At 42.1% G+C, this 26,114-nt stretch overlaps 1 protein-coding gene across 1 annotated transcript in view; it reads left to right on the forward strand.

Annotated features, from left to right (window-relative positions):
• ppp2r5b (protein phosphatase 2, regulatory subunit B', beta) overlaps nt 1–26,114 on the forward strand; it is a 44,754-nt gene that overhangs the window by 5,426 nt on the left and 13,214 nt on the right. Inside the window, exons 2-6 of the mRNA XM_086166502.1 lie at nt 17,662–17,858; nt 20,359–20,460; nt 21,401–21,493; nt 22,096–22,226; nt 23,927–23,986. Of these exons, the coding sequence (XP_086022628.1) occupies nt 17,662–17,858; nt 20,359–20,460; nt 21,401–21,493; nt 22,096–22,226; nt 23,927–23,986 (583 nt within the window). The remainder of the gene's footprint in view (nt 1–17,661; nt 17,859–20,358; nt 20,461–21,400; nt 21,494–22,095; nt 22,227–23,926; nt 23,987–26,114) is intronic.

Genomic DNA, 26,114 nt, shown 5'->3' on the forward strand with positions numbered 1-26,114 from the left:
CCTTATAAAAATACCTTTCTGAGACTGGAGCAACAGTGAAAGACACATTGAGGTGTCCTGTCTTGCAAGAAGACGAAGAAACAAGCTAAGGAAAGAGACATTTTTAACAGTAATATAGCTGGTCATTAAACATGTATGAGCTTGCTCGGGAGAAATGTTAGATAAATCAAGCTCAATAAATCATAAAGTAACTCTCACTCACATACCCTTTAATATCTCTATATTTGCTAGATGTACATCCATCCATACATTGTCTGCCCCGCTTATCCTGCACTCAGGGTCGCGGGTGATGCTGGAGCCTATCCCAGCTGTCATCAGGCGACAGGCGGGTTACAGAGGCGGGGTACACCCTGGACTGGAAGCCAGTCAATCGCAGGGCCACATATACAGACAGACAACAACCCACTCATTGATGGCAATTTTCTCAATTTTTTCCAATTAATCTGCTGTATGTTTTCGGACTGTGAGAGGAAACCGGAGAACCCGGAGGAAACCCACGCAGACACGGGGAGAAAATGCAAACTCCACACAGAAATGTCCTTTGTGCTGTGAGGCCGAAGTGCTAACCACTGCGCCACCGTGCCACTTACTTGCAAGATGTTTATTTTTTTGTTTTTTTCCTTCTAATTTGCTCCAGAAGGGAGGGGGAATTCAGACAGAACTGGTGAGGGAAGATGGTTTTGCGAAAAAAGAAAAAAAAATCCCTCCTACTCACAGACCACAGGACAGGATCCCTAGAGTCGCCAGCATGTATCCCCCCTCTCCACCCCCTGTTGGACTGGAAGCGGCATGTGCTTTCTTCCCACTAAAAGGCCGCTATAAGACCACATCTCTGGTGCTCCCTGCCTCCAAAAGGGACGAGAGCCGCGCCCTCCGATATTCATTCGCAATGTGCCCACGATTTAACTTGAGACACTCTCTCGGGAAAAGTCACGTGTTTTTACGTTGTGAAACTAGCAGCAGTAAATTGCCACACATCCACTGCGCCTTGCTTTGCACTCGACATTGTCCAAACCAAACCCAACGGTCGAGCTGCTAGTCGCGTGTGCAGAATGGAGGGATAAGGAGAAGCAGAGGAGAGAAATTCACCTGTGGCGAGCCCTTTCTCTCGATGTGGTCTGAGTCATTGTTGTCAAACAGGTTGTCAAATGTGGCGCTCAAGTTAATTGCCGTTAAAATGTCACATTCCAAGGAAAAATGGCCTGCTGTTAAAAAACGTTTAAAGCAAAGCAAAAGAGAAAAATGCATCCCGTCCGCACCGCAGTAATTGGCTGCAGTTTCTCATCTCTGCCTGCAGTCACTCGTCTGCTGTGAGCGCAGCTGAATATAAACATTATTTATAGGGAAATATATCAGCAAATGAGGTGAGATATTTTGGGGCCGTGTTGCAGAGGGAAGTGCATCTGCCTACATCTAAAGCAACAGTAGAACATATTCCACAAAATCAAATAAACCCTCATAGAATACCAGTTACTTCAAGAAGTTTTTAAGTAACTAATGGATTAAGTGTACCTCTTTGACTGGCAGCTTTGGGACCTGCAGTTATCAGCTCAGACCTGTAGCTATCAAGCAAAGAGGAATCAAACATCGAACTTGTGCAGATGAATTATGAGTAATAATGTTATATCTCCAAATTAAATTTTTTGTGGGTCTCATTGTGGCAGCTGCTTAATGTAGGACCATTTAATCCTTGCTAGCTGGACGTTGGTGTGTGGAAATGACAAATATCTAGTCAACGCGCTGCCCATTCATCGAGTCCCATGGGGTCCGTCTGAAATACAAATCCATTTTATTTTGTCCGTAACTGGTGGTCTGAATGTCCTGACTGGTGAAATTCCACTTGTTAAATTTATCGTGGGCGGCACGGTGGCGCAGTTGTTAGTGCTTCATTACGGCAAAATAGTCCCTGCGAATACATGAACCAGATGTAGAAAAACAAAACAAAAACATATCATCCTTTTCCTTAAAATGAATCCCATTTCAAGATTGGATCGAACCATTCTGGACAGATCTCAGTCTTTGTCATTTTTATCTCAGCATATGGTTAATACCAGTGGCTTCACTTTTTCAGAATGGGAACGTCCACAGTGAATTATTGGAGCTGGTGGTCGGAAGACAGACTCCTGGGGTTTGTTTGCAAACTGTTCCAAGACACAGTCACTACAAGGGGTAGTAACACTGTCAACTTCTTTGCAAAACTAGAGCGTCTCACTTACAGAACCCTATATTCCACCATCAACCGATAACAACACAGAAGGTCTAATTGCATAACAAAGGCCCGGATGATAAGACTGTTCAGTAATTACCCCGGTAGTCCCTCGCTGCCTTTCCCTTGGCTTCATCAATGCCGTAATTCTTTTTTGGATGTAAACAAAATTGACGGCTGCACTCTGACTCATTGATTGACACCTAATTTAGTAATTAAAAGCATCTGGTCAACAGCAAACAACAGCTTATGAGAATCTGGGTTGAGTAGCCGGCCCAAATCCCAAGTACCCTGCGCAGGAACCGAGCAAATTGGAAGAGATTCCTCTGAAGCTTGACATTTCTTGTCGCCAGTAACCCCCCCCTGAAAATGATCACATGCTGTTGAAATGGGCTCTTGTGGAGGGGCTGTTTACAGTGATAATGACATGTTAATGTTGCTGTTTAAAAATACCCTCTTGCGCAATTGTACTGTATTATTGCTGAAGGCTCGCTGGGTGAAAGGAAGTTTGAACGTTAGTATGTTACAGACAATACTAACAACTGCATTTTGGTTACACAAGCTACTGTAAGTAGACCATTGGTCTTTATTATGGGCCTATTATTGGCTTTGTCTTGTTTTTACTCTCATATAGAGCTTTACATAATGAATGAGGTGATGGACAATAAGGTCAAAGCCCCATTTTCCAAACCTTTGAACGGCCTTTAAACATCCATCCACCCATCTTCTGACGCTTATCCTGCACTCAGGGTTCCAGGGGCTGTCATCAGGCGAGAGGCGGAGTACACCCTGGACTGGTCGCCAGTCAATCGCAGGGCCACATATACAGACAGATAAACATTCATTCATTCGGGCCAATTTTCCAATATTTTCCAAATAACCTGAGAACCTGGAGGAAACTCAAGTAGACACGGGGAGAACGTGCAAACTCCACACAGGAGGGTCCCCTTGTCGGAATCGAACCAGGGTGCTTCGCGCTGTGTGGCCGATGCGAAAACCACCGTTAAACATGTCGCTCACAAATAAAAACATCACATTTTTTCATTATTTAATTTGACAGATTGGGTAGTTTTGCCCTCGAGCAAAAAAAAAAACTCACGGGAATTTCTCAAGGGATATTTTTTCCCCTCAAGAAAGCAAAATGTTGAAAGAACCGATGAACCCGAGTGGAACGGACTAATGAGCCGTGAGGCAGAGGCGGCCGCCTCAGCCAGTTCATCCTCAGGTGAAGGATAGAGGGTCTCTAATCCTTTTTAAAGTGTATTCACGTTTGTAGCCTCTGTGCAGCCCCCCCCCAACACACACACACACACACACACACACACACACACACACACACACACACACACACAAAATGCACATGTATACTGGCAAGTGGCAAGCTCATGGACGCTTCACCTCCATTTGGTTGATGTGGTCTCACGAAGCACAAATGAAACCAATATGTCCAGTTCTTACCTCTCTGTTACTGTGTAATTAATAGTGCTACGAACTTAAGATCAATAAGTGCCCTTACCGCTTTAAATAGACGTTTCATTTTGGCAGTCCTTCTTCATTTATTTATTTATCTTTTTTAGATGCATTTAAGAAAATTAGAGCGTTAATGTAAGCACTGATGAAATTTTTAGTTGGGGTCCCAAATGAGATGATGATTAAATCATCCCGAGGCACCGGGGCTCCATAAAAGTGTTGTATAAAGTGTTTCTCCGGGACTCAGGCAAATTGAGATTTTTTAATGCCCGCGATTACACATCAGTGGGGGCCAGATGGGTGTTAGAAAGGCTGTGTCATGAGAACTGTGACTCGAGTGATGGGCTGTCTTAATAGCATTAGTCCCTTCATAGTAAAATGATCCTAAAAAAATTGATCAGTGTCGGCCGCGATTAATCCAGGATACGTGAAATCCGTCACGATTGTCGCAGTCTTATCCGAGAGCCCCCCACAGCTCTGGTTGTCCCGCTCCCCGGCTTCAGTTACACTGCAGCCCTCCATCAAACCGGAGAGCGGGCTGTTTGCTCGGTGGTCCTCCCCCGGCAGCGACACTTTTCCCCTGGGGCCCACGCACACCAGTCAGGCTTCCCGGTCACGGGTGTCGTGCTTCACTGGCAGAAGGACCAGAGTAAGGTCACATTCTTGCTTGATGTCTCGGCTGCAGATGATTAAGAGTTTCGTCCTGCTGATACAGGAAAGAGCCTCTGCCAGAATATGGCCCAGGACAAGTTTTGCAATGCATGAAGCAGCTGCTTGTCTATATAGTGGAGGCATATAGACTCGGCATATAAAACGCTCCAACAGGTGTAAAAAAATTTATTATTATTCAGGACTCATGCTTAGTTACTAGTTCTGGAAACTAAGAAGGAAAGGTCGCGTATGAGTCATATCCTGCTTTCCAAAGATAACATTATCATATTTGGAGGAACTTTATCATCCATAAGATACTCCTTGGGTCACAAGTTGAAATGATTTTATTTTAATGACAGTTATCAAACTCAGTCACACCCTAAATTGTCAAATTGAAATGATAGAGGAATGCAGGTGTCCTACTTGGGAATTCATGTTGAAAATAATGATACATATGAAAAACATCTGACAAGAATCTAACATTTTCAGACATTTTTCAGGAGAGTCATTGGACACCAGCCTTAGATAGTTCATTTAAAAAGATTATACTTTGTGAAAAAACTCATGTGCAAGTCATTTAGTCATATTTCATTCATTAAGTTATAATGTGCAGAAAACAAACACATATCTGACAAGGCCTTTCTGCGCAGCCACGGCACCTCGAGAAAAAATGAGGATGTGAGAAAACCTGGATGAGCTTAATTGTCAAAGGGTGTTGAGAAAACAGGCAAAAATCAGGGTTTACCAACGTAAACAGACCCAGCTGTGTAAATCACCCTGCGGGTAGAAATGTGCATCCCTGGGTGTCATGAGTGGAGATGGCGTCATCGTGATTTGGGAAGGAATAAACCCGCTGGAAAGAGCAAAGTTGTCAAGTATTTATGCAAGTCTTTGTGGAACCTTGTTGTCTGATTAAAGTTTATATTCATGCCGGGTGATCATGGGATACTGTCTGGTCGGTCTTGAGATCTTGAAAAAACGCCGTTGCGGCCAGCAGCTTCCTCAGCAGGAGCTCGGAGTAAAAACGAACTCAATGCCTTTCCTGCTCAGTGGCTCATCCTCAGCTCCTCTCCGAAGTTCACGGTGCATCTTGGAGCACAGTAAAATACTTAACACCTGGTCCGACGTGTCAGCTTTATGAGCGGCACGACCCCCCCCTGTGTTTTTCATTTTCTAATTTGAGAATAAGAGCATGCATTGCAAAAATGTATTTCAAGTCACAAGACTGTCATAGGAAAGCAATTCCAGCCATCATGTGTGGATGGAGTGTCCCAGTTAAAATAAAAGCTGAGTGTTTGGTAATGAATCTGGAAAACAGATGCAAAAAAAAAGTAGATAAATAAAACAACAAAAAAAACAAAACGTGCAGCCTTTAGCATCGGATCTGGTCGAAGATCAATATTTGGATGTTTATCATTACTGTGGAATAACTGATGACAGACAGTGATGAATCTTCAAACTACCTTAAAATGATGAGGGAATCACCAGTATTCAGAAATGAATAGGTAAATGACTTGAGGTCTTTTCTAAGATCACATTAACATTGCTACTACTGCATGAACCAGGCAGAAGAAACCAGACAGACACTTGTGACGTTTCACACCTTGACAGTTTGTGTTGTTTTAAAGGGGCTCTTCAAATAGCACTGCCGAGCCCTGAAGGATCCAGGGCGAGCTTAGTGCTTTTGTTAAGTCTCCAGCATCGGCACGAAAAACCTACCCGGCTGGTGAGCGCTGGCGTTTAGTTGCATCTAAAAACACTCTGCAGGTACGGCACAAGTGAATCGGGCTTTGGTGTACAGAGTGGCAGATGGTGAATGAAAGTGGAGACGAGAAAGATGGAGTATACATTGTTCGGGAACTGATGGTTTACGTCCTCTAAAAACATGAAATAACTATCGTCTTTGGAGTTCATTTTTTTGTTATCCATGAGCTGGAACTGGATCCTGAAAGCAGGTCAAAGTGTGCGCTCACGAGACGCCTGTTTCCAGGGAATGGCGGAAAATGCATTCATGTTCTTATTGCTGCAAGAACAAAAATACACCGCCGCGTGCTTGTTTCGTAACGCACTCAAAAATAGGACATTTTCACAGCAAACAATCAGAGGATTAGAGGAAAGATACGTCCCAAAACCCACACCTTATGAAATCCTAAAGACCACCTCACATGGCGGGATAGAAAGATGTTGTGGGCATAACTTTCAGAGGAAGGTCAATTTTGAAGGTTAAATCTTGACTTTGAAATTCTAGCCCTGAGATACTACACTGGCATCCTACCACACAACACCTCCTCTATTAATGTCATATAACTCATTCCTGAATTTCAAAACTGATTTATCATCAGAGACCCCGGAAAAAGGGCCTCTGAAGTCCCAAAGTAAATTCAAGTTAATCCTTCTTTAAACCCTGCCAAATTGGGAAAATATTTTACTCCTACGTGTTTCAGCTCATTTCATCCCACTTTGTTTCTAGGACTAATTCAATCGCATTTTCCCTGTGATGTTTGCAAAGGCATACATTGAAAAATTTGCCTATGAATGAGAGAATGAATAGTCTATATGTGGCCCTGCAATCGACTGGGTGAACTCCACCACTTGCCCAACTACAGCATCCCTGTGACCCTGACTGCAGGAGAAGTTGTAGATAATGGATAGATGGATGGTTGCAAGTTTCAATCAGAATAAAGTGATGAACATATATATGACTCAGCTGCACTGAACAGACATTAAAACATTGATTTCTGCTGAGTTTCTGATCCGATCGCTTTGCTTTTTTTTTAGGTATTTGTTATTGCTGATACCCAATGTCAGATGTAATCTTTGAAAATAACCCCACCCCTCCAGCTCAGTTTACTTGAATTATCAATAGCATTCAATGCTGGTTGTTTGTGACATCATTATTAGTTTTAGACAATAATGTGAAACCGTTTGATAATGTAAAAAATTCCAACTCCGCGCTGTGGACGTCTCAGTAGTGACATGTGATCAGCAATACATGTGACAATCTGCGTGCATGTTCACATTCTCGTCCGCTTAGAATACTGCGTGCACAGCGAGCTCAGTTTTTAAGTATGCTGTTTACTGTAAAACGCTTGCCTTCTCACACAGATTGTATGTGGGAGATTGAATGACTATGCTCGTGTGTGAGTGTGTGTGTGAGTGTGTGTGACTGTCTGTGTGTGCAGCAAAAGAGAGACCAGTTGGATGGGCATGGTATTATGTTACAGAAGGCATGGAGTAGTTTTTTTCCGCGATGACTGTCTGAGATCAATTAGGAGGCTGGGGAGTGGGAGACAGCGAAGGGGGTGATGAAAGGAACGAAGTGGATGAGCAAAGAGGAAATGAGTGGACATTAAGTTGTCAGGTGGAGGGAGAGCGGTAAGAGGCAGAGAGATGGTGAGTTTGAAAAAAGAATCAGAGGATATTGCCCGGGAGGGACGTAATGAAACGCCTGGCGATGCAATAACTGCAGCCGCTGCTGTGTCACCCGGAGATTTTTTTTGTTGGAAGGGGACAAATATGCTTATTGAATCAGCATGCGGGCAGGGATGCATTGAAGCTCTAAAGCGAGGTCAACAAAGTAAATCAAATAGTGGATGAAAATAACATTGCCAGAGACTTGTTACCCCTGACAAGTCCGACAAGTGGGTCTGCATGTAAATAAACACACTCAAATGAGCAAATAACCACTCGAACCATTTTGATTTGTGTTTTCATAACCACAACAAAAATAATATTAATAATATATTAGCCGTTTAATAATAATTTCTGTGTTTGGTACTTTACAGTTAGTTATAGGGGTGTATTGGTCATTTATGTGGGGATTTATGGGATGTTTTTGTACATTTTTTTATTGTAGAGGTGTAGCGTCACACTGCCATGTGTCATAATAAAAGTGTTAGAAGTTGATTTTCTTTGATAAACAATAAAAAATGCGAAGATCATTTATTGATCAAATAGAAATGTCTGTATCAACCTGCAAAACAGCATAAAATTAAGCCGCCGTCACTTGATCCCATTTATACGTCCTCTATAAGCCTTTATTTTTTTCTCAGGCCTTTGAAATTTCACATCATGATACATTGCGCAATGCGGGTGTTTCAAACCCCGATTCGTGATTTCATTTCAGAGAATTAATGCGTAAAATTCCTGCAAGTCACACAGTCAACAAAGTAGTACAAGAAGTGAAGTGCGGCCCGTTCAGTACCCTCGACAAATGTGGAAGTGTGGCTCCAGTTGACTCACTGAAAGTAAATCAGCTTATTTGTGGCGCGGAAGCCACAAAAAATGTCCATGACATGTCAACCAGACAAAAACGACAAACCAGAAACCACAGCCGACATGGAACTAATACAGCGTGTTGTGAAAATGCGTATTATTAGAAACATTGGATTATTTAAAGATGGGCTTAGCGCACCCCTTAATCCTTTGCCATGACTTAGCCTTCCCTTACAGCCTTTGTCAGGGAGAGAATGAGATTTTTTTTTTTTTTTTGTCTCCATGTATCCGTTGAATAAAACAAAGAGAAGGCTTGTCGTCAGTCTGTAGTGCTCAAACTTCTGCTAAAGGCCTTCAAAGAGCCGGCACGTGCAATGTTACCCACTCAGTTTGTTTTGCGTGGGATTGAAACTCCCACATCTCCTCATTAAGGAAGTTATCCATGCTTAACCACAGGACTTCCCAGTCATTTTTTGAGGAAATTGATTTTGAACCATGGACCTCTTGATTTGAAGGCTGGTCACAATCTCTGAAAATGTGTTCTCTGACTAAATTTAAAAAAATTCAAACGAAATTTGGGATCGCAGGTTTCAGAAATCACTCTCTAATGTCTATTTTCCCCCTAGACAAAAGTTGCTGCCATGCATTTAAAACTGACGGCTCAATTAAGTCATGTTGTGAAAATGCAGTTTGCTGTTGTGCGAAGTCACACGACCTCAGATGAAACAATAACGTGACTACAGACTATGCTCTGACTTCAGTCTTGTGACGGGAAAAATTCGAAACGGCTCCTGAAAATAAATTCCTCGGGTTGTGAATGTATAGAAAGCCGACTATTTTTTGGGGCCGTGTTGTAAAAACACATGACGCAAGTCAGCCACTTGTTTCCATCCACTATTATAATAAATGAAGTACAGTGTGGACTTTGTTTTGTTTATTGTTTATGTCAGTTTTCCTTCCCGTTTTCATGGTGGGTCCTTCTGTGAAATCTACATGCTGACCATGTCTGATTTATCCACAAAAGGGGGAAATGGAGAATCTAAGGAAATGAAAAACAAACACCCAGACGGAAAACACCATGCATGTTCAAATGTCCTGGACCAGCGTGGAGCCACAGCCCTCGGATTAATCCCTATTTATATGTTGTGTGTTAAGAGCCTGTCACCCTCCATGGCACTATCAGCGGGGGACAGTCCCCAAGTATTTCCTGGTTTAATTTGCAGCAGTGGGAGGTTTTTTTTTTACGTCGTCTTGGCGTTACGAAGGTGGGCCTCTTTTTCCTGCCTAAGCGCCATGTTTGCGAGCCGGACAGCGATGGATCTCGTCGTATCAAAGGCATTAGATTATTTGGAGATGGACTTAAAGTGCGTCACCTAAAGCCCTTACCAGGATATTTATACTGCCCTGACTTCTCCACCCCATGGAGTCTCACCCCTACCTCTATTTATATCCGTCTTTCTCATGCTTTATCTGCCTATTTAGCCCCGGCCCTGCCTCCCTTCCTCTCTGCGTCACTGCATTGGCTGTGTGTTAAATGACAGAGGTGCAGAGGCGGTTTGTATTGTAGCTAAAACAGAAGCTGTCCTCTCTGTCTCGCCCATACACACACACACACACTCACACACAGACAACAGGATGATGGTTATTTAAAGACTAGAGCTGTACTTGCTCATTTAGTGAAAAAAGGAAACAGAGAGATGGGTGGAAGGTAAAGACAGAGGGAGTAAGGAAGGAAAGGAAGAGGTTTGTCTAGTGATAGATAAATGAGGGGAAGATGAAAGAAGAAGGAGGAGGAGGAAGAAGGGGATGATGTCATCTTTTAACTCTATGCTGCTGCTCCCCTCTCCTCCCTTCTGTTTCCTCCTGAGATTCTCTCCTCTCCGCTTTCTGCGCGACTATATTTAGATTTGTGCAGCGATGTGTTTGTGTGTGTGTCCGTGTGTGTGTTCATGCGATTGCTGTGTATTTGGCATAGCTTGTTCGTATACATCGCTACTCGGTTTATCTTACCACCGAACCCTCTCCCCTCAGCCCCTTCGTTCATCAGATGCTCAGTTTTTCTTTCATTTATTTCAGGGTGCTGCTTTTTCATTTTATCATTTTTATTTTTTTATCAAGGGCTTCCTGCTCACACGAGTGAAATATATTTACATGAGAAGAAATACTTTTTGCTCCGGTTAGATAAAGTCTATCATAAAATGTCAAAATATTAAAATTCTGCCTTTTTTAATTCTAGGCATATTTTCAAATATTCTTTTTATACCAAACATGTTAATTTATCAGAATATTGAATTCCATCATGGAAAGAGTGTTCCCATTTAAAACACAGATGTGTTGTTTTTTTTATTTTGAAAGACAGACAACACAGAAATAAAATGTCATTTTCATTTGAAAGTAAATGAAGAGAAATGAAAATATGAATTTGTAGAAAAATTATGTTTGGACAAAAAGTAATGGGCCGCTCTTGTTGGTTAAGTGACCTAATAATTGTGAGAAGTGTTCTCCCACAAATTAAATTCTTTCTTTTCTCAACAAACGAGGCTTTTCAGTGGAAAATAAATCACTTCTTCTCATGTGGGTACACAAGGCAAATTATTGTGGGAATGATATTCATGGGGAATTTTCTTCTAAATGCAGACAGAAAAGAACCATTTTTCCCTGCCCATGAAAGCATATTTTTATAGTTTTGAGATCCTACTTTCTGTACTTATTTGATTAATTCAGGGTTCTGTCAATTCTTTTTAATTCTTGAAAATGTAAAAAACGGTTGTTGTTAGTTCAGAAAAACACATCAAACAAAGTCTTCTGTATGAATGAGTCGGATGACGTTACTGTTTATGTAACCTTTTGGATGCGAATCCCATGTAAGGACGCCGTTAGTTTAGCTGACAAGAAACTTTGGCAAAAGTCTCTTTTGCCTCGGCTGAATGTTTAAATCCGCTGCTGTCATGACGAGCTCAGCCCCTCCAGAGCTGGTTTCCACTTAAAAGTGTATTAATCCCTATCAGATAATAAATCTCAACAAATTCCCCATGTATGGACACCTTTTTGGGGTATCATTTCCCAACAGTTGGGTTAACCTGCTGTTCGAGTGTGTGAAACATTGTTCTTTTTGTGAACAAGCCCTGGAGTCTGAGCGTCACAGACGGGGCAGAGAGGTATTAAAGTATTACAAGACAAAATATTGTATTGTTACTTTTCAGGAGACATCATTGAGAGTACAGAAATATAGCATTCTGCCAGCCTTATTCTTTATGGCTGAATAAAATATAATCCCTCTTTATACAGGATTTTCAGATGTAGCTGCTTTGCAGGCTGCCCCTTTCATGGCATTGTTGATACCCAGTGATGGAAGAAGAAAAAAAACATGTAATATTTTGCAATTTGACATGTCTCTGCAGAGTATAAACATCACTTTTAATGCACTGAGCACTGAATGAAAAGCACGCTGAAGTTCTTCTGCAGTCAAGAGACGTGGCTAAAGGGAATATTTGAGAAAATGTCTGGGTTGCAGCACACTGGAGGAGCTTCTTGGTTTATTAGACAAACTGAATATCAAGTAGATGTCGCCTTCCTCCAGCTCTGGGAGTGGGTTTCTGTAAAGTCCAGTGAGAAAATGTAAATGTATGATAATTAGCTCTCAGAATAAACACAAAATAATTTGTTACTAATGCTTTCACATCTCTTGCTATAAATGAATTAACAAGCATACAGTTAAAAAAAATAGGAAAAAAATGGTGCGGTTTGCAATTTTATGAAGGGCACGTCAACACAGTTGTTTACCCAAGTCTTATAAATATTTTCACAACTTCAAAGATACTTCTCAAGGCTGATGCACCAGCTGTCAATAGCCAGTGGAAGAAGTAGTTTGTATTGTATTGGCCCCCCCAAGCCCCCATTTTCTACCCCAAGTTGACCTCCAGGGATTAAGACCTAATGTCCTCAAATGAATGCTTCCCACTAGCAGTGGTTTACCTTGCTGATATTGTTTTCTTTTTGTCAAACCTAATAAACATACAGAAGCAACTGTTACTTTGGCTACTTTCAGTATCATTTTGATGGTGCCTCTGAACGTAACAGTGTTTACTTACTGTAAATCCTCCTCGCAGCTGTGGACGTTTCCCACTGCAATTAGGAACTCTAGCCGTGCGGCGCCTGTTGTTACAAGGCCAAGACACGCGACCAAAGCTGTATCTACTGCTCCGCATCTTATAAAAACCGCATCTGCTAAATGTCTTATTACTACATTTGGATACTCAGGGCTTCGGTGCCACGTATACCTGCGTACTCTGTGGAGGCCGCGCACGTCTTGGGGCTCTCGATGGAGGATTTTGCTCTAGAGGGGGAGTCGGGAGGAATGAGGTCAGGACCTCACTTTTGGGGTTGGCGATGACTTTGTATGACATGGTTCCATTTTCGTGGCGAGATGCAGTAACATCTGCTGTGACTCTAAAATAACAGTCAGTTGCTGTCGTGTCGTCAGGATCTGCTGTTTCACATTTGAGCCGTCGTCTGCAACATCTCCAGTTTACAGCTCGGCCTCTGCTTTTCTAACACTCCCATCAGAAGAATCAGGATATCAACGCACCTGTTGGCTTGAAATGTAGTTTGAATTAGTAACTCCTGCCAATCCTCTACATGTTTTGGTGTTTACTCATGATTTCTCCGCGAGGAAAAAGCTCATTGTTCCAACTGCAAATTTGGATTGTCAGCAACATGAGAATAGCTCCATCACATATAACTCCCTTGCTGTGATTAAGATTTCTATTAAGATTCTCATCCCAGCAACACCATTTTACTAAGCCGGCTGGAAAGTGCGGGTCTGATGTGACCTGTGCTGACCGAATACTAGCATCGCTACAAAGGGAAGCGAGTCTCTCTCTGCTCAGTGTTAGCATTTAGGTTTGGGGTGTCTTCACATCATTATAGACTTAACTTAAACCTTCAGGCTCCCTGATGTTCTCTCTCTTTTTCTCTCTCTCTCTCACTCTCTGGACGGTTCACTGCTTTAAGATATGTATCCTGGTCCAGCTGAACCTGTCAGTTCCATTTCTTTCACAGTGGCTGGCTCATTTGACCCCCCCCTACCCACTTGCTTTCACGTGACCCAACGGGGTCTCCTCACTTCTTTCGACTTTTCCTTTTTTTTTCCACCTATCTCTGAGTCTCCCAAACACATACACGCTGTTCCTTACTCCTTCTCGCTCTTGTTTTTTTCTTTCTGCTTCAGTCCCAGTATGGTAGATCTTCGTACAATTACTATCCATTAAAATGGATTAGGTTTCACCTTCACAGTCCGGCGACAGGGTGAGAGTGGAGGGAGGGAGGGGGTGAAATCCAGAAAAGAATGAGGAAGCGGAAGAAAGCGGTGGGTAATGACGGAACAAATCAAGGAAAGGTTCAAGAAACCCGAGGGTGGGGGTTCTGGTTTGCTGTGTTGATTTTAAAGTACATCCTTTGGAGCGATTTCAGAGAAAAAAGTTATCTCTCACTATTTTTTTTGTCACAAATAGTCAGAAAATGGTGTGAACTCGGTGTCACACGTCTGACCAGTCTCTGAGAAATGGCTCAGATTCAAGAACAAACGGGGCGCTCGAGTGGAGCCGGCTCGTCGGTGTGAGAAATAGATCAAGAAATGGGCAAAATTTAAAGAAAAATACAAACAGGCTGAAAATATGACTGAAGAATCTGAAGAAAATATTTCTCAGTTTAATTTTGTAAATGGATGGAAAGCTGCAGAATTGTGCCACAATGGGACACCCAGTAGCTGCTACTGTGATGATGTCTGATAACTTTAAACCGATTTAATTGAAAATTATCTCCTCACAGAAGAATGTTTTAGCTGTACGTTGCAGAATTCACATGCAGCCGGGTTCAGTGAATGACCATGCCTTATCAGCGATCTGATCACAAATAGACACCCACACCCACTGTCTTTTTCTCTTCTTTTTTGAAAACACACGGGCCATTTCTGCTTTTGCTGCATATCGCATTAGCCTGCACGTCCATTGATTTACACCTCAGTCAGAATTCCTTGATCCTCATCACACAGCGTGAGGAAATGGTGTGCATTCATCGCGTTTGTGTCAGCTGTTAAAATGAGACGTAGCTTTTTAAAATGCAAAACACAAATAGCACATTTGCTGCGCCCTGTAAATATTTGCGGCCGGGATCCTACAACAGCAATGAATTTCTTTTCTCGGAAGAACACGGCATGTTGATTATCTGCTGGGATTATTTGTTTATCGCGGTGAAAGAGCGATCGCCCGCTAGGAGGGAGATTGATTTTTAACAAGAAAGAGAAGTGCACACCTGACTGGTGAGACGCAACATTGATCTTCCCCGGTGCTCATCAGTCACAAATTAAAAAGCGAGATGGAGGGGAAAAAAACAATACGGACTTGGTCGATTCCAGTGGGCACATTCTGAGCAAAGCTCATCGCATAGGTAGTTTAATGCACTCCCATGATTTTTATGGGCTTCTGGAAATTATGAGGTGCTGTCAGATAAGGCCAACCGGGTGTGAATGAGTAAGAAGTTCCTCTTACCCGGGCGGAATTGACCGATTATATGTGGCGCAGGTCATACATGTGTTGACGGTGCTCAAACAAGGTCCAAACAAGGTTGATTGCAAATATGCCCTTAAGTGAAAGATGCCAGGTGACCTCTTATGACAGCATGAACATGTTAGCCCTGGTGGGTTGGGCCCAGTAATTGCTTGTTTTCTGCTTGTTTGTGAAATGGAACTGGTCAAAAGCTGAATTTAAAAGAATGTAATTGTATGGGTTGCCGCTGTCATTTGACATATTGAATTACCCATCATTGGGTAGATGCACCCAGGCTTATGCTCATGCTCTTTTAGAGAAGGGTTGTGATAGATCAGGGAAAGACATGAACCAAGACCCAATCAGGGAACATTGCCCTGTGTTCCATGCACATTTAAAAAGAAATTCATTTTTCTTCTTTCTCAAATGTCAGAGGACAGTGCACACTGGATTAAACAGAGAAAAGTTATTTATGAGACTCACTGCTCTTGAAGAGAATTGAGTCATAACATGAGTCCTTCGTTCATGAATTAAAAATACACTTAAAAAAGCTTTAATCTGAAAATCCCGAGTTATTTTTTTGGCTGTCCCCAGGTTGTGAAATTTTGTAACCTGAAGCAATCACCCACTTTTACAGGTTTTTAAAATATATAAGAGCTGCCGATGCTGCCTTTTTGCTACAGATGCCCTGAAAGTCCAGGTCGTCGGACGATTCCAGACTGATTGAACTGAAGACCAACAGGGATTTAGTTTCTCAACACCTTGAGCAAAGGGAAGCTCTTGTCCATTGTTGTGTAGATGGGAGCAGATGGTCCTGGTGTGCTCATATGAGGCGAAGGGTCTGGGAGAGCTCCAGTCAGACCCTCAGTCCTCCTGTGTCTCCCACCTGGGGGTTAAGAAGGGTTAAATCTAATCCTAAGTGCATGTGTGTGTGTGTGTGCGTGCGTGCATGTGTGTGTGTGTGTGTGTGTGTGTGTGTGTGTGTGTGTGTGTGTGTGTATGTATGTATGCGTTAGAGAGGCTTGGATCATCCTTCTTCTAACCGTACAGGGAGTCTAGACAGATTCCATAGTCTATCAGATAAGGGGAATTGTTTTCATGGACAGAAGAAGATTATTTGCCCAACTGCCTTGTCTAACCAGATTCATGTGTCTTCACAGCAAATCCTTTATTTACCTGTTATGAACACATTATATCAAACTACCTCCTATTTGAATCCAAAATTATGTGACCTAAATTTCAGAGCATTTGTCAGTTTGTCCCCCTAACACAAGGACTCTAATATTCACCTTCAACCATTCATTTTGAATAGTTACTTTTGTAACTTTTGTAATAGATATTTGCATTTCTCATAAAAAAAGAACATTCAGTGTATGAGTATGCTACATATTGTATAGAGCTACAGAGAATAGGGTTAGAGATACAGAGAATAGGGTTAGATGGAGAAAGTCAATTCACTGTGGCGACCCCTGAAGGGAAAAGGCGAAAGAAGTATAGAGCAACATATATTTAATACAATAACAACCTAAATCTTGTGGGTGAACTATGGATATAACAGTTGCAATTTACAATACTCTACAATGTCATTAAACTCCTGCAGCACACGTTTGTGCACCCATTTTGATTAAAAACTATAATAGCAATAACTGTTAAGTGCGGCTACTGCTCTGTGGTAAGCAGCGTGCATAGTTGTGTTTAATCAACCCAGGTGTAAAAGAAGGGGCTGGAAAATGCTGACAGTTCATCGAAAACACAGTGAGATTACTGGTTGCTGTTTGTTTTTAGTAAACAATAATCAAAGCACCATAATGACATGTTAATGAAGGTGCTCTTAATGTAACATTTGTTTCTGGGACTCCTGCCACATCTGCTGACGTTTAGCTTTACAATAGGCGTTTATTGAACACAGCTTTATTTTTAGTAACAGAGTCATCAACCTATGGATTACTTTCCTCTCCAGTCGCTGTCAAAGGTTGTTACCATCGTGGTTGCTGGTTTAATTTTCTCTGCTTTGAGCAACATTCTGCCACGAAGATGTCAGGCAACTGATCATGCTGATAGCACAACTGATTGTGCTGTCCGGTAATCCACGGTAACAAGACCCTTTTCTCTACATTTGTGAAAAGTGGAGATTTTGGAGGTGTGAGGTTTTAATGCAAAAGCCGGCAGCAGGGTTGTTTCATTGTGACGAACAGGCTCGCGGAACAAATCTGACAGGTAATAGGACTGAGATACAATGCAGCACCCTGGAGTAGAACGTGCAAACATGTGTGCGGGGATGCCAGCCCCTGTGTGTGTGGGTGTGTACAAATATGTTTGTAGAGTAATAGTTTGCTCTCTTTCCCTCATTACCTTGGAGAGAAAGTTTATCTCGACAAATACATCCCTGTATACTCCAACTTGCTTTCTTACAGCTTGTCAGGAAGCCCGAGTGATTTACAACCAAGCAAGAAGAGGCTTCTCAGGGAACGCTGTTGGATTGGGCTGAGCTGCAATGGCCCCTTTCTATGTCCTCTAACCTTCCCGTCTAACGTTGGTCTTTTTCTTCTTTTTCCTTCTGCCTCCACCATCCAGACGCCCCAGTGGCAGAGTTACATGACCTGTTCTGTAAGAAGCTGCAGCAGTGCTGCGTGCTGTTTGATTTCCTGGACTGTGTGGCCGACCTGAAGGGCAAGGAGATCAAACGTGCGGCGCTCAATGAGCTGGTGGAGAGTGTGGCGACAAGCAGAGGGGTTCTCATAGAGCCTCTCTACCCAGAGGCTATAAAGATGGTAAGAGGCGAAGGGGTGAAGGGGCCAGGGGTGGGGCAGGGTGAATAAAACTCACAACCAAGTGACAAAAAATACTGTAGCACTTTGACAAACAACATGGACGCTGGATGAGCAAAAAGGATCAATACTCGAATGGATGGCGGAAGAAACACAGAAGCACAGAAATAAAGGGGCGAAAATCGATCCTTCGTCGCAAGCAGAACCAGGAAGGTCTGCCTGCAGCGGGCAAACAGGAAGAGAGGGATGAGAGGATAGCTGAAAAAAAAAAAAAAACGGCAACAGCGTGATACCCAGCTGGGGAGATCTGTTCGTGTCATCAGAGGCTATAAACCAAGGTGGAGACATGGGAGAGGAGCGAGGACAGATAGATGGATAGATAAGGTAAAGGCACCCAACGTAGGGTGCTGAGGCCGAGGCTGCACAGATGGCGAGAGAGGAAAGGTCAGAAAAGAAAGATAGGATTGTGACCGCCAGCATGTTGCAAAGGAGGTCCCAGTGGAGAGAAAATAGCAGAAGATGGAGCGTGTTTCCTATACAGGAAGGAGACACCCCCATAGCCTGCGAAATGGAATCACCTTACAAGGGGATATCAAAAGAGGACACATCAGGGCAGAATGGAAGGAAAGAAATTTTCTTATGTTTCCACACGCGTCAGAAGATGGCCAACAGTAGAGGATGCACATATTAATGTATATATCGAGCCAGGAGACACAGAATGACTATTGGGCAGAATAGCAGACCTGAAGTTATGGTGGATCAAACTGCAATTTTCACATTCGGAGTCTGTAAACAAATTGCTGAATTTAAGACAAATGTTACTAATTGGGCTTTATGTGCAGGCCCAAGGTATATGCAATACACGTTGCTTAACAGTGTGCCCAACTTAAGCCACAAAACAAACAGGAAGCTCTGAAGTGGGTACTGTCGCTAGCCTACAAGGCTAGCATGATATGAGCTGAGATGATATAGCTTTTCTTTTTATCAAAAATGCATTAAGTCAAGAGCAGTGTTCAATTTTCTTAGCAGGTATTCACAGTCAGATACATGTTAAGTATATTATTCCATCTTGTGGTTTCTTATGGATCTTTTATACGGCACCAAGGCTAATGCTCAAAACAAGGGGTATCTTTAAAAAGTAAATGGTTACAGGCAGATTTTTAAAATGAGGAGGTTTTCTGTTACTTATTATCGTGAGGATCAAAATATAGGTGAGGGCTTGTTTATCCAACCAAAGAACAGGGCAATTTAAAGTATGAATTGACGCTAGTTGATAAACATGGGAACCGGCAAGGCAGTGGAAACAACGTTGTAAGAACCTCCCGCAAAACAAAATTTGAGAACACATTATGAATTCAGGGAGCTACAGTCATTACTGAAATATCGTACAAATTACTGAAAAATATTACAAACTACAGTGGCAGGTCATGATGCAACACTGATTTTCCATGGAAATACCCTGCCTTTAGCTCATAACTCCAACTCACAAACTCATCAGAAACATGGAGCATGCAAAGACATCATCACCACAATCTCCGTTGCAGCTACATGTATATATATATATATATATATATATATATATCAAAGTACACCAAATCTACATTGCAACCGCAAATGCCAGTATTTTGCAGTTTATGACTATTATTTAAAGGCATTTTCTGTGTATAGTAAGTCTGAGGAGAGGGGCTGAAGGACACACAGCAGAGGGGAAAAAGAGCCTGAAGAGAGAACGATGTGGAGTGAAAGGGTGTGGAGAAATAATGGTAGCTCTCACTAGTATACGCAGAATTTTAACTCAGCGGCACACTGCTCAGCTATCACTGTGAGGAAAGGTTTTAGAACGGGGACGTTAAAACTTTACCGTGTTTTCCTCTCTTGCATTGTTTTATGCCCAAAGAGGGAAATTGAAATGCATGCGTTGAATAAATCATGCCTGAGGAATCAGCTGTTCTCATAAAAGTCCACGAACATCATCCTGCACGGTGGACGCAAGCGAAAAGATAAAAGAAAAAAGATGATAACGGTTTCTGAGTTTCTGTGTTTTGTCCTGAACCCAGCTGTTTTTTTCTAACCGATCGTCTGGGCTCTTGTCAGCTATATTAACGTGCAGGGACTCATATTCAGAATAGTGATTTGTAAAACAGGAATACCATGATGTATTTAATCATGTTTAAATCATTAGGATGCATAACAGTAAGTCAAATAAATGATATGCACGGGAATATCTTGACTTAAACGGATCCTTTTGGGGTGAGTTTTCAGAAAATACTAACTAATTGGTTTTCTCTCTATCCGGAAATGTCCAGGATTTTCCCATTAACGGTGTGACATTTGCTTGTCTTTGATCTCTCCACCTCCCCTCCTTTATACATTTCCCTCTGACCTACTTTTCCCTCACCCTGCCTGTATTCCCTCCTCAACTCTCATCCATTTTTATTTTTTTTTTCCATTTCCCCCCCACACCAACGGTTCCTTTTCCTTCCTCCCATTCACGCGCTACCAGATCTCGGTAAATATCTTCCGGACTCTCCCACCCAGCGAGAATCCAGAGTTTGACCCCGACGAAGACGAGCCGACACTGGAGGCTTCCTGGCCGCATCTGCAGGTACACGACATCTGGGATGCCATGGGCGCCCCCCTTATTTGCTTTTATGTTATTTAATTGGAAATTTGAAAAAATTATATCTCTACTTTTTTTTTTTTCACCGCTCAATGGTTGTGTTGCACTTCCACCTGAGAAAAAAATAGTGATAAGTTTCATGAAAATTGAGTATGCTATACATTGCTACCATGGATACTGTACACCAGTGGTCCCCAACCAAGGGATCAGATTTATGCATGAAAATGTTTCCGCTCACTGGTTAGAGGCGCGGGGGCTCAAGTAAAAACTTTTGTCAGTTCAAAGTATTTAATCTAAAAACAACGATTACACTTTATAGTAGGCAGTTAGGATATTAAGTGCGGCAGTAAGGCGAAGAAACAGTCGTTTTTCAAAATAAAATCCGGAAGATCCAATGAAAAAACTATCAATTTGTACCAAGAAAGATTGTCTTTGCGGCACCAAATGATCCATGGACTGATACCGTCTGCGGACTGGGGATTACGGCCCGCTGCTGTGCAGAACTCCCAACAGATCAGCGCTGCTGTCAGCATTTATACTTACGCAAATGCCCTCAAGCTTCTGCATCTCATAACATTTTATCAACCTGAATCATTGCTCTGGCGAACAAAAAAGACCCTCAACCAAATAAACATGATGTCTAAAGTGACTCCACCTTCACGGAAGACATGAGTCATCCTGAAGTTGCCTCATGAAACAGCACCGGCCCAGATTGCCATCTCTTTCACTCTTTGTGTTTTGGTAGATGGTGCCACTGTGTGTCAGAAAGGGAATGCAGGTTCACATACCTTACATTCACCAATTCTAGGTGTTGTCGTAATTTGCAGTGGCCGGCAGAGCTGTGTGGCCTGGAGAAGTTAAAAAAAACCTATGATGTGTCCGTTTCATTTTTGTTCTTTTCTTTCATACTCTGTTCTATACTTAGCTGGTGTACGAATTCTTTCTGCGTTTCCTGGAGAGCCCAGACTTCCAGCCCTCCATGGCCAAGCGCTACGTTGACCAGAAGTTTGTACTGCAGGTAATCCCCCTATCCCGTCCTTGCCGGAAAACTGTTTTGCAGCAGTGTTACAGAAATCCTGATAATGGACAAGTTGTGCTGTGCGATTGGATGATAAATATTGTAAGATGAGAGAAATATTTGATATCACTGGAGGGATTCTGCTGTATAGTTTCTGTTGCCATTTTTTTTCATCTTGTTCAAACAAAAAGTATTTTATCATGGTCTGTATTCTCATTGATAAAATTACAAATATATTGATGTCAGATATTTTTTTATCCACAAGTCCCATTGTTGATTGTTATTGATTGTTGTTATTGTTATAAATAAATGGAGCATTTCTTGAAAAAGTAGCCTTTACAGAACCCAGTATGGACCCTGCTGTTGACTGGAAGGCCCAGTCTGTCATATTTCACATTGTAAATTATGAGTTATTTTTTGAATTAATAATGAAACACTGTTATTGTAGTATTGATTTTTTTCTGTGTGTGGTACACAGTTAACATTAGACTTAAGGGATTTGTGAAAATAGCGAAGGGTTAGGAGTTGTGAATGTTCATGGTTCTCACAGGTGCCCCCGTTGCAAGCCTTGGTATTTGTATGTGATTATGCTGTGTGTTTAGCTTTTGGAGCTGTTTGACAGTGAGGACCCCAGGGAGAGAGAGTACCTAAAGACCATACTGCACCGTGTCTATGGAAAACTACTGGGCCTCCGAGCCTACATCCGCAAACAGATCAACAACATCTTCCTCAGGTACGTCCACCATTCAGTCAGTCATACGATGGCCTCTACACTGGGGTTTATTCTAATAATGAACATTTTACAGCATAAAACAGACACCTTGTTAATCTGCAAGTAACAACTTAAAAGAGAGGAATTAAAAAAATGCCTTTGTGCTGTCAATGTTGCAAGAGGAAACATTGCCACTTTTGTAAACCTGAATGATTGGTGTCCAGAGGAATGCTATTTTTACATAAGACAGGCCAGTAAAACAGACTTCAGCTTTGTGGCATGTCTACTCACAGATTTGAAAGCAGAGCCGACCCGGCTATATATCTTTAAACATTCTCATATGTGATATTATAGTTGACAGATAATGGTTTTTGAAGACATTTTAAGATAGAAATTAGTCAAACAGTTGCAGTATCTACCATATTGTCACCCTCTTAAAATAATTGCCTAATAATTTTTTATGATTTTTCAGGAAACACAAAAAACTGAACCATTTGACTCACTCTTGACATAGGAAATTTCTGCTAGGGAATAGAATGGCACAAGGGGTAGAATGGCACAATCTGTGTAACTGAGGATGTAGGCAATTTTGCCAGAGGTGGTCAGCGTCATGAGGAGATGATTTAAGCAAAAAAAACATTTTTGTAAAAATATGACTTAGGCGATTATTTTAAGAGGGTGACGATATACAAAAAGCTGTTTGTTTAAAATATTTCACTTTGTATGCAATTGTTGAAGTCATGGCTCCAATGCACTCCTTCCATAAAGGAGCGATTTTTATATGTATTCTATTAAACTTGTCACTGCTGTGGCATTTCCTCTCAAGCTGTATTTAGATTTTTTTTCTTTTTTTGATTGAGAGACCTCTAGTGGTAGAAATAACACGTTGGTTTTAAGAATAATGTATTATGTTGGATCATGTCTTAATAGACACCAGAAATGTTTCAAATATATCTCTGAATTTCTCCCTCAAGGCTGTCGGTTTCCTAACTGACTGCTCTGAATAGTTTCCTGTGCGATGTGATGGAAGCCAGGGTTTAAGCTGCATATATATACTAAACGGACTCTGTCGAGCCTTAAAAGTATGTGACTCATGTAGGCAGTCACGATTATCACCGCTGTCTCCACCCCGAGAGCTAAATCATTATGGATAGACACAAAAGACCATCGAAACAGCGATAACATACAGGGATTCTGTGATGGACAGCTGTTGTTCAGCTGTCCTCCTCACCATGTTTCGCTAAATTGTTTGTTGCAACTCATAATTCACGCACACACACCTCATCCTCTAATATCCTTCAGGCAAACAAGTGATTTGTGATGTTAGACTATGTAAATAACGTTTACCTTGACATGAGCAGAGCTGAGGCGCCACAGTGAGGTTCATGTCTGTCCCAGCTGGTTTCAGCATCAGTCTTTGCTTTATGACAGCTAAATGGCCCGGTAAATCCGTATATCTCACTCAGTGACAGTGTACTTCCTTACTCCTCTGTTCCCGGCCATGCGATTAGATCTGTGATGGTACAGAGGAGTATTTCAGTCAGGGATAATCAACACACCTATCAACCCACAAAGAAATTACGGATTACTAAACTAATGGGAATCTAAAAGACTGTGTCAAACAACTCCTCGGGCCTCAGTTTCTCTTTCGCTTACCACCTATTTTAGTTTTTCGATTTTGTTCCGTCTTCTGCCTAATTTGAAACCTGTCTATTTTTCAGGTTCATATACGAAACTGAGCACTTCAACGGAGTTGCAGAGCTGCTGGAAATCCTCGGCAGGTTTGTAATCGCAAGCGTGCTCAAGAGCACGCACACACACACACACAAGCTTACATCTGACACACCTGGAGGACAGTTAGTGTAGCCATCTGCGAGCATCAGTGGCGCTAGTCCTCGCCGTGTGTCCCGCACTCTGGCTGGAGTCTGCCCATGTCAGCGGCTTTTCCAGCTGATTGAGCAGCCTGAATTGGCCGTGGAAGCAGCCAGTCTGAGAAATCACTTTCAGCTCCAGCAAATCAGTGCATGACAAGAAAAAAGGGAGGTGAGCAAACAGTCTTCTAATTTTCAGCCTCATCTCACTTGATCATTCCTGACAACATCGGCACATTTTGCAACCTTTTTTTTTCTTTCATCAGACACATTCTTGATTAGAGGCAGCTGTGTTACAGAACCATGAGCAGGTGAAAATAGTTGACAAAGACTGCTTTGTTAAACTCTATCTTAGAACTTAAAGTGTGCTTCTTTCTTTTTTTTTGTGATAACTATTACAACACACTTCCCATATTGCCAAGAGCAGAATGTACCTGCCAGTTGACCGCTGGGTGTGAGTCTTTGCGGTGCACTCAAGTGCAACATTTTGGCAAAGAAAGAAGAAATATATGTATTTGTGTGTGTGTATGTATAAGTGTGTATGCAACGCAAGCGCCAACCATCATTGGAATTGGTTCTTTGGTGATGGTTTGGTGTGTCTTCACCCTTAGTCTTTGTGGTGCACACAGTTCCTCAGTGATCATTGACAAACAAAAACTGTAAAAACAGGAAGAGTCTATGGTGGAAGTGACAGTAAAAATGATCAGACATAAACAGACCTGTGGACGATACTGCCTTTAAAACCAGTATATTACAAAGTATATGCATTTTTCTCCAAAAAAGGCTTGAAGGGGGGGCGACAGAGTATGGGCTTCTGCCAAGTGTCTTGCACAAGGTTCATTCTTATGACGGAAAAAACTGAGTGTTCCTGACTGGGTAAAAGAGGGAAGTTCAGTTATATGCATGAAAATGTTTCCACGGACCGGTAAGCGCGCAGGGGTTCAAATAATAAAATTTTTTGTCAGTTCACAGTATTTCATCTGAATACAATGATTACACTTTATGTTAGGCAATTACAATATTAAGTGCGGCAGTAAGGCGAAGGTGGAAACAGTCGTTTTTCAAAATAAGGAAGGTTTAATGAAAAAAAACTAAAATTTTTTACCGAGAAAGATTTTCTTTGCGAAGCGGTAGCAAATGATCTGTGGATCAGGGGGTTGGAGACCACAGATTTAAAGTATGCCCTTTAATTTTCACGCTCCCTAACCTGGTACAGAGCGGAAAGACAAACTTGTGTTTCTTTTGACACCTGATCAGACAGACATATTGATAATGCTGCCTGGGAGATTGAAAGAAAAGCAGACGTCAAAAAAGAAATAGCGGAATCAATAAATATTTATTTTTCTCAAGGGCAGCATGGCAGCTGTATTCTAGCTTGCGCACGTCATCCTTTAAATCTTAACGAAGTGACGCAGACATGCCTCTAAACAACACTATTGATGTTAAACACAATGAAAAGAGGACGAGATGGGTAATGACTGTTAAGCACGAGGGTTTCTTTAACGCAAGGGTGTCAAACACATTTTAGCTCAGGGGCCCCATGGAGGAAGATCTATTCTCAAGTGGGTTGGACAGGTAGTATCGTGACATTTTAACTACTGTTAACATACCTATTGTTCAATTCACCTTCTGAAACCTGGTATCTTTTAGCTGTTTACAAGCTGGATTAAACCCATTTGTTAGGCTGATCCGGCCTTGAGTTTGACACTCCTGCTCTAACGCAAAGATTTAAAGCTACTCCCTTTCCACAACTTGTCGCCACCGTTTCACCTCCGTCTCCAATTGAGCAAATGGTAAAAAGGGGATTGGGGGAAGGGGGGTTGATGGCAGAGCGGGGGATGGAGGTAGCAAAGAGGATGGCTCCAAGGTGAGAAAAAAAGGCAGGGAAGGAGGAGGGATGGAGAGAATGTGAGTGAGTGAACAGTGAGTCAGATGTGGAGGAAGGAGGAGGGAGAGCCGGAGAGGAGAGAGAGAGGCTTGTATTCATGTTGGTGGTAACAGAGGTATTTTTAGCTCCTCCCACACATAGAGAGACGGA

Source organism: Fistularia commersonii, chromosome 19 (genome assembly GCF_037954325.1).
Source record: "Fistularia commersonii isolate RoL2024-O1a breed Wild chromosome 19, RoL_Fcom_v1.0, whole genome shotgun sequence".
Taxonomy (NCBI): Eukaryota; Metazoa; Chordata; class Actinopteri; order Syngnathiformes; family Fistulariidae; genus Fistularia; species Fistularia commersonii.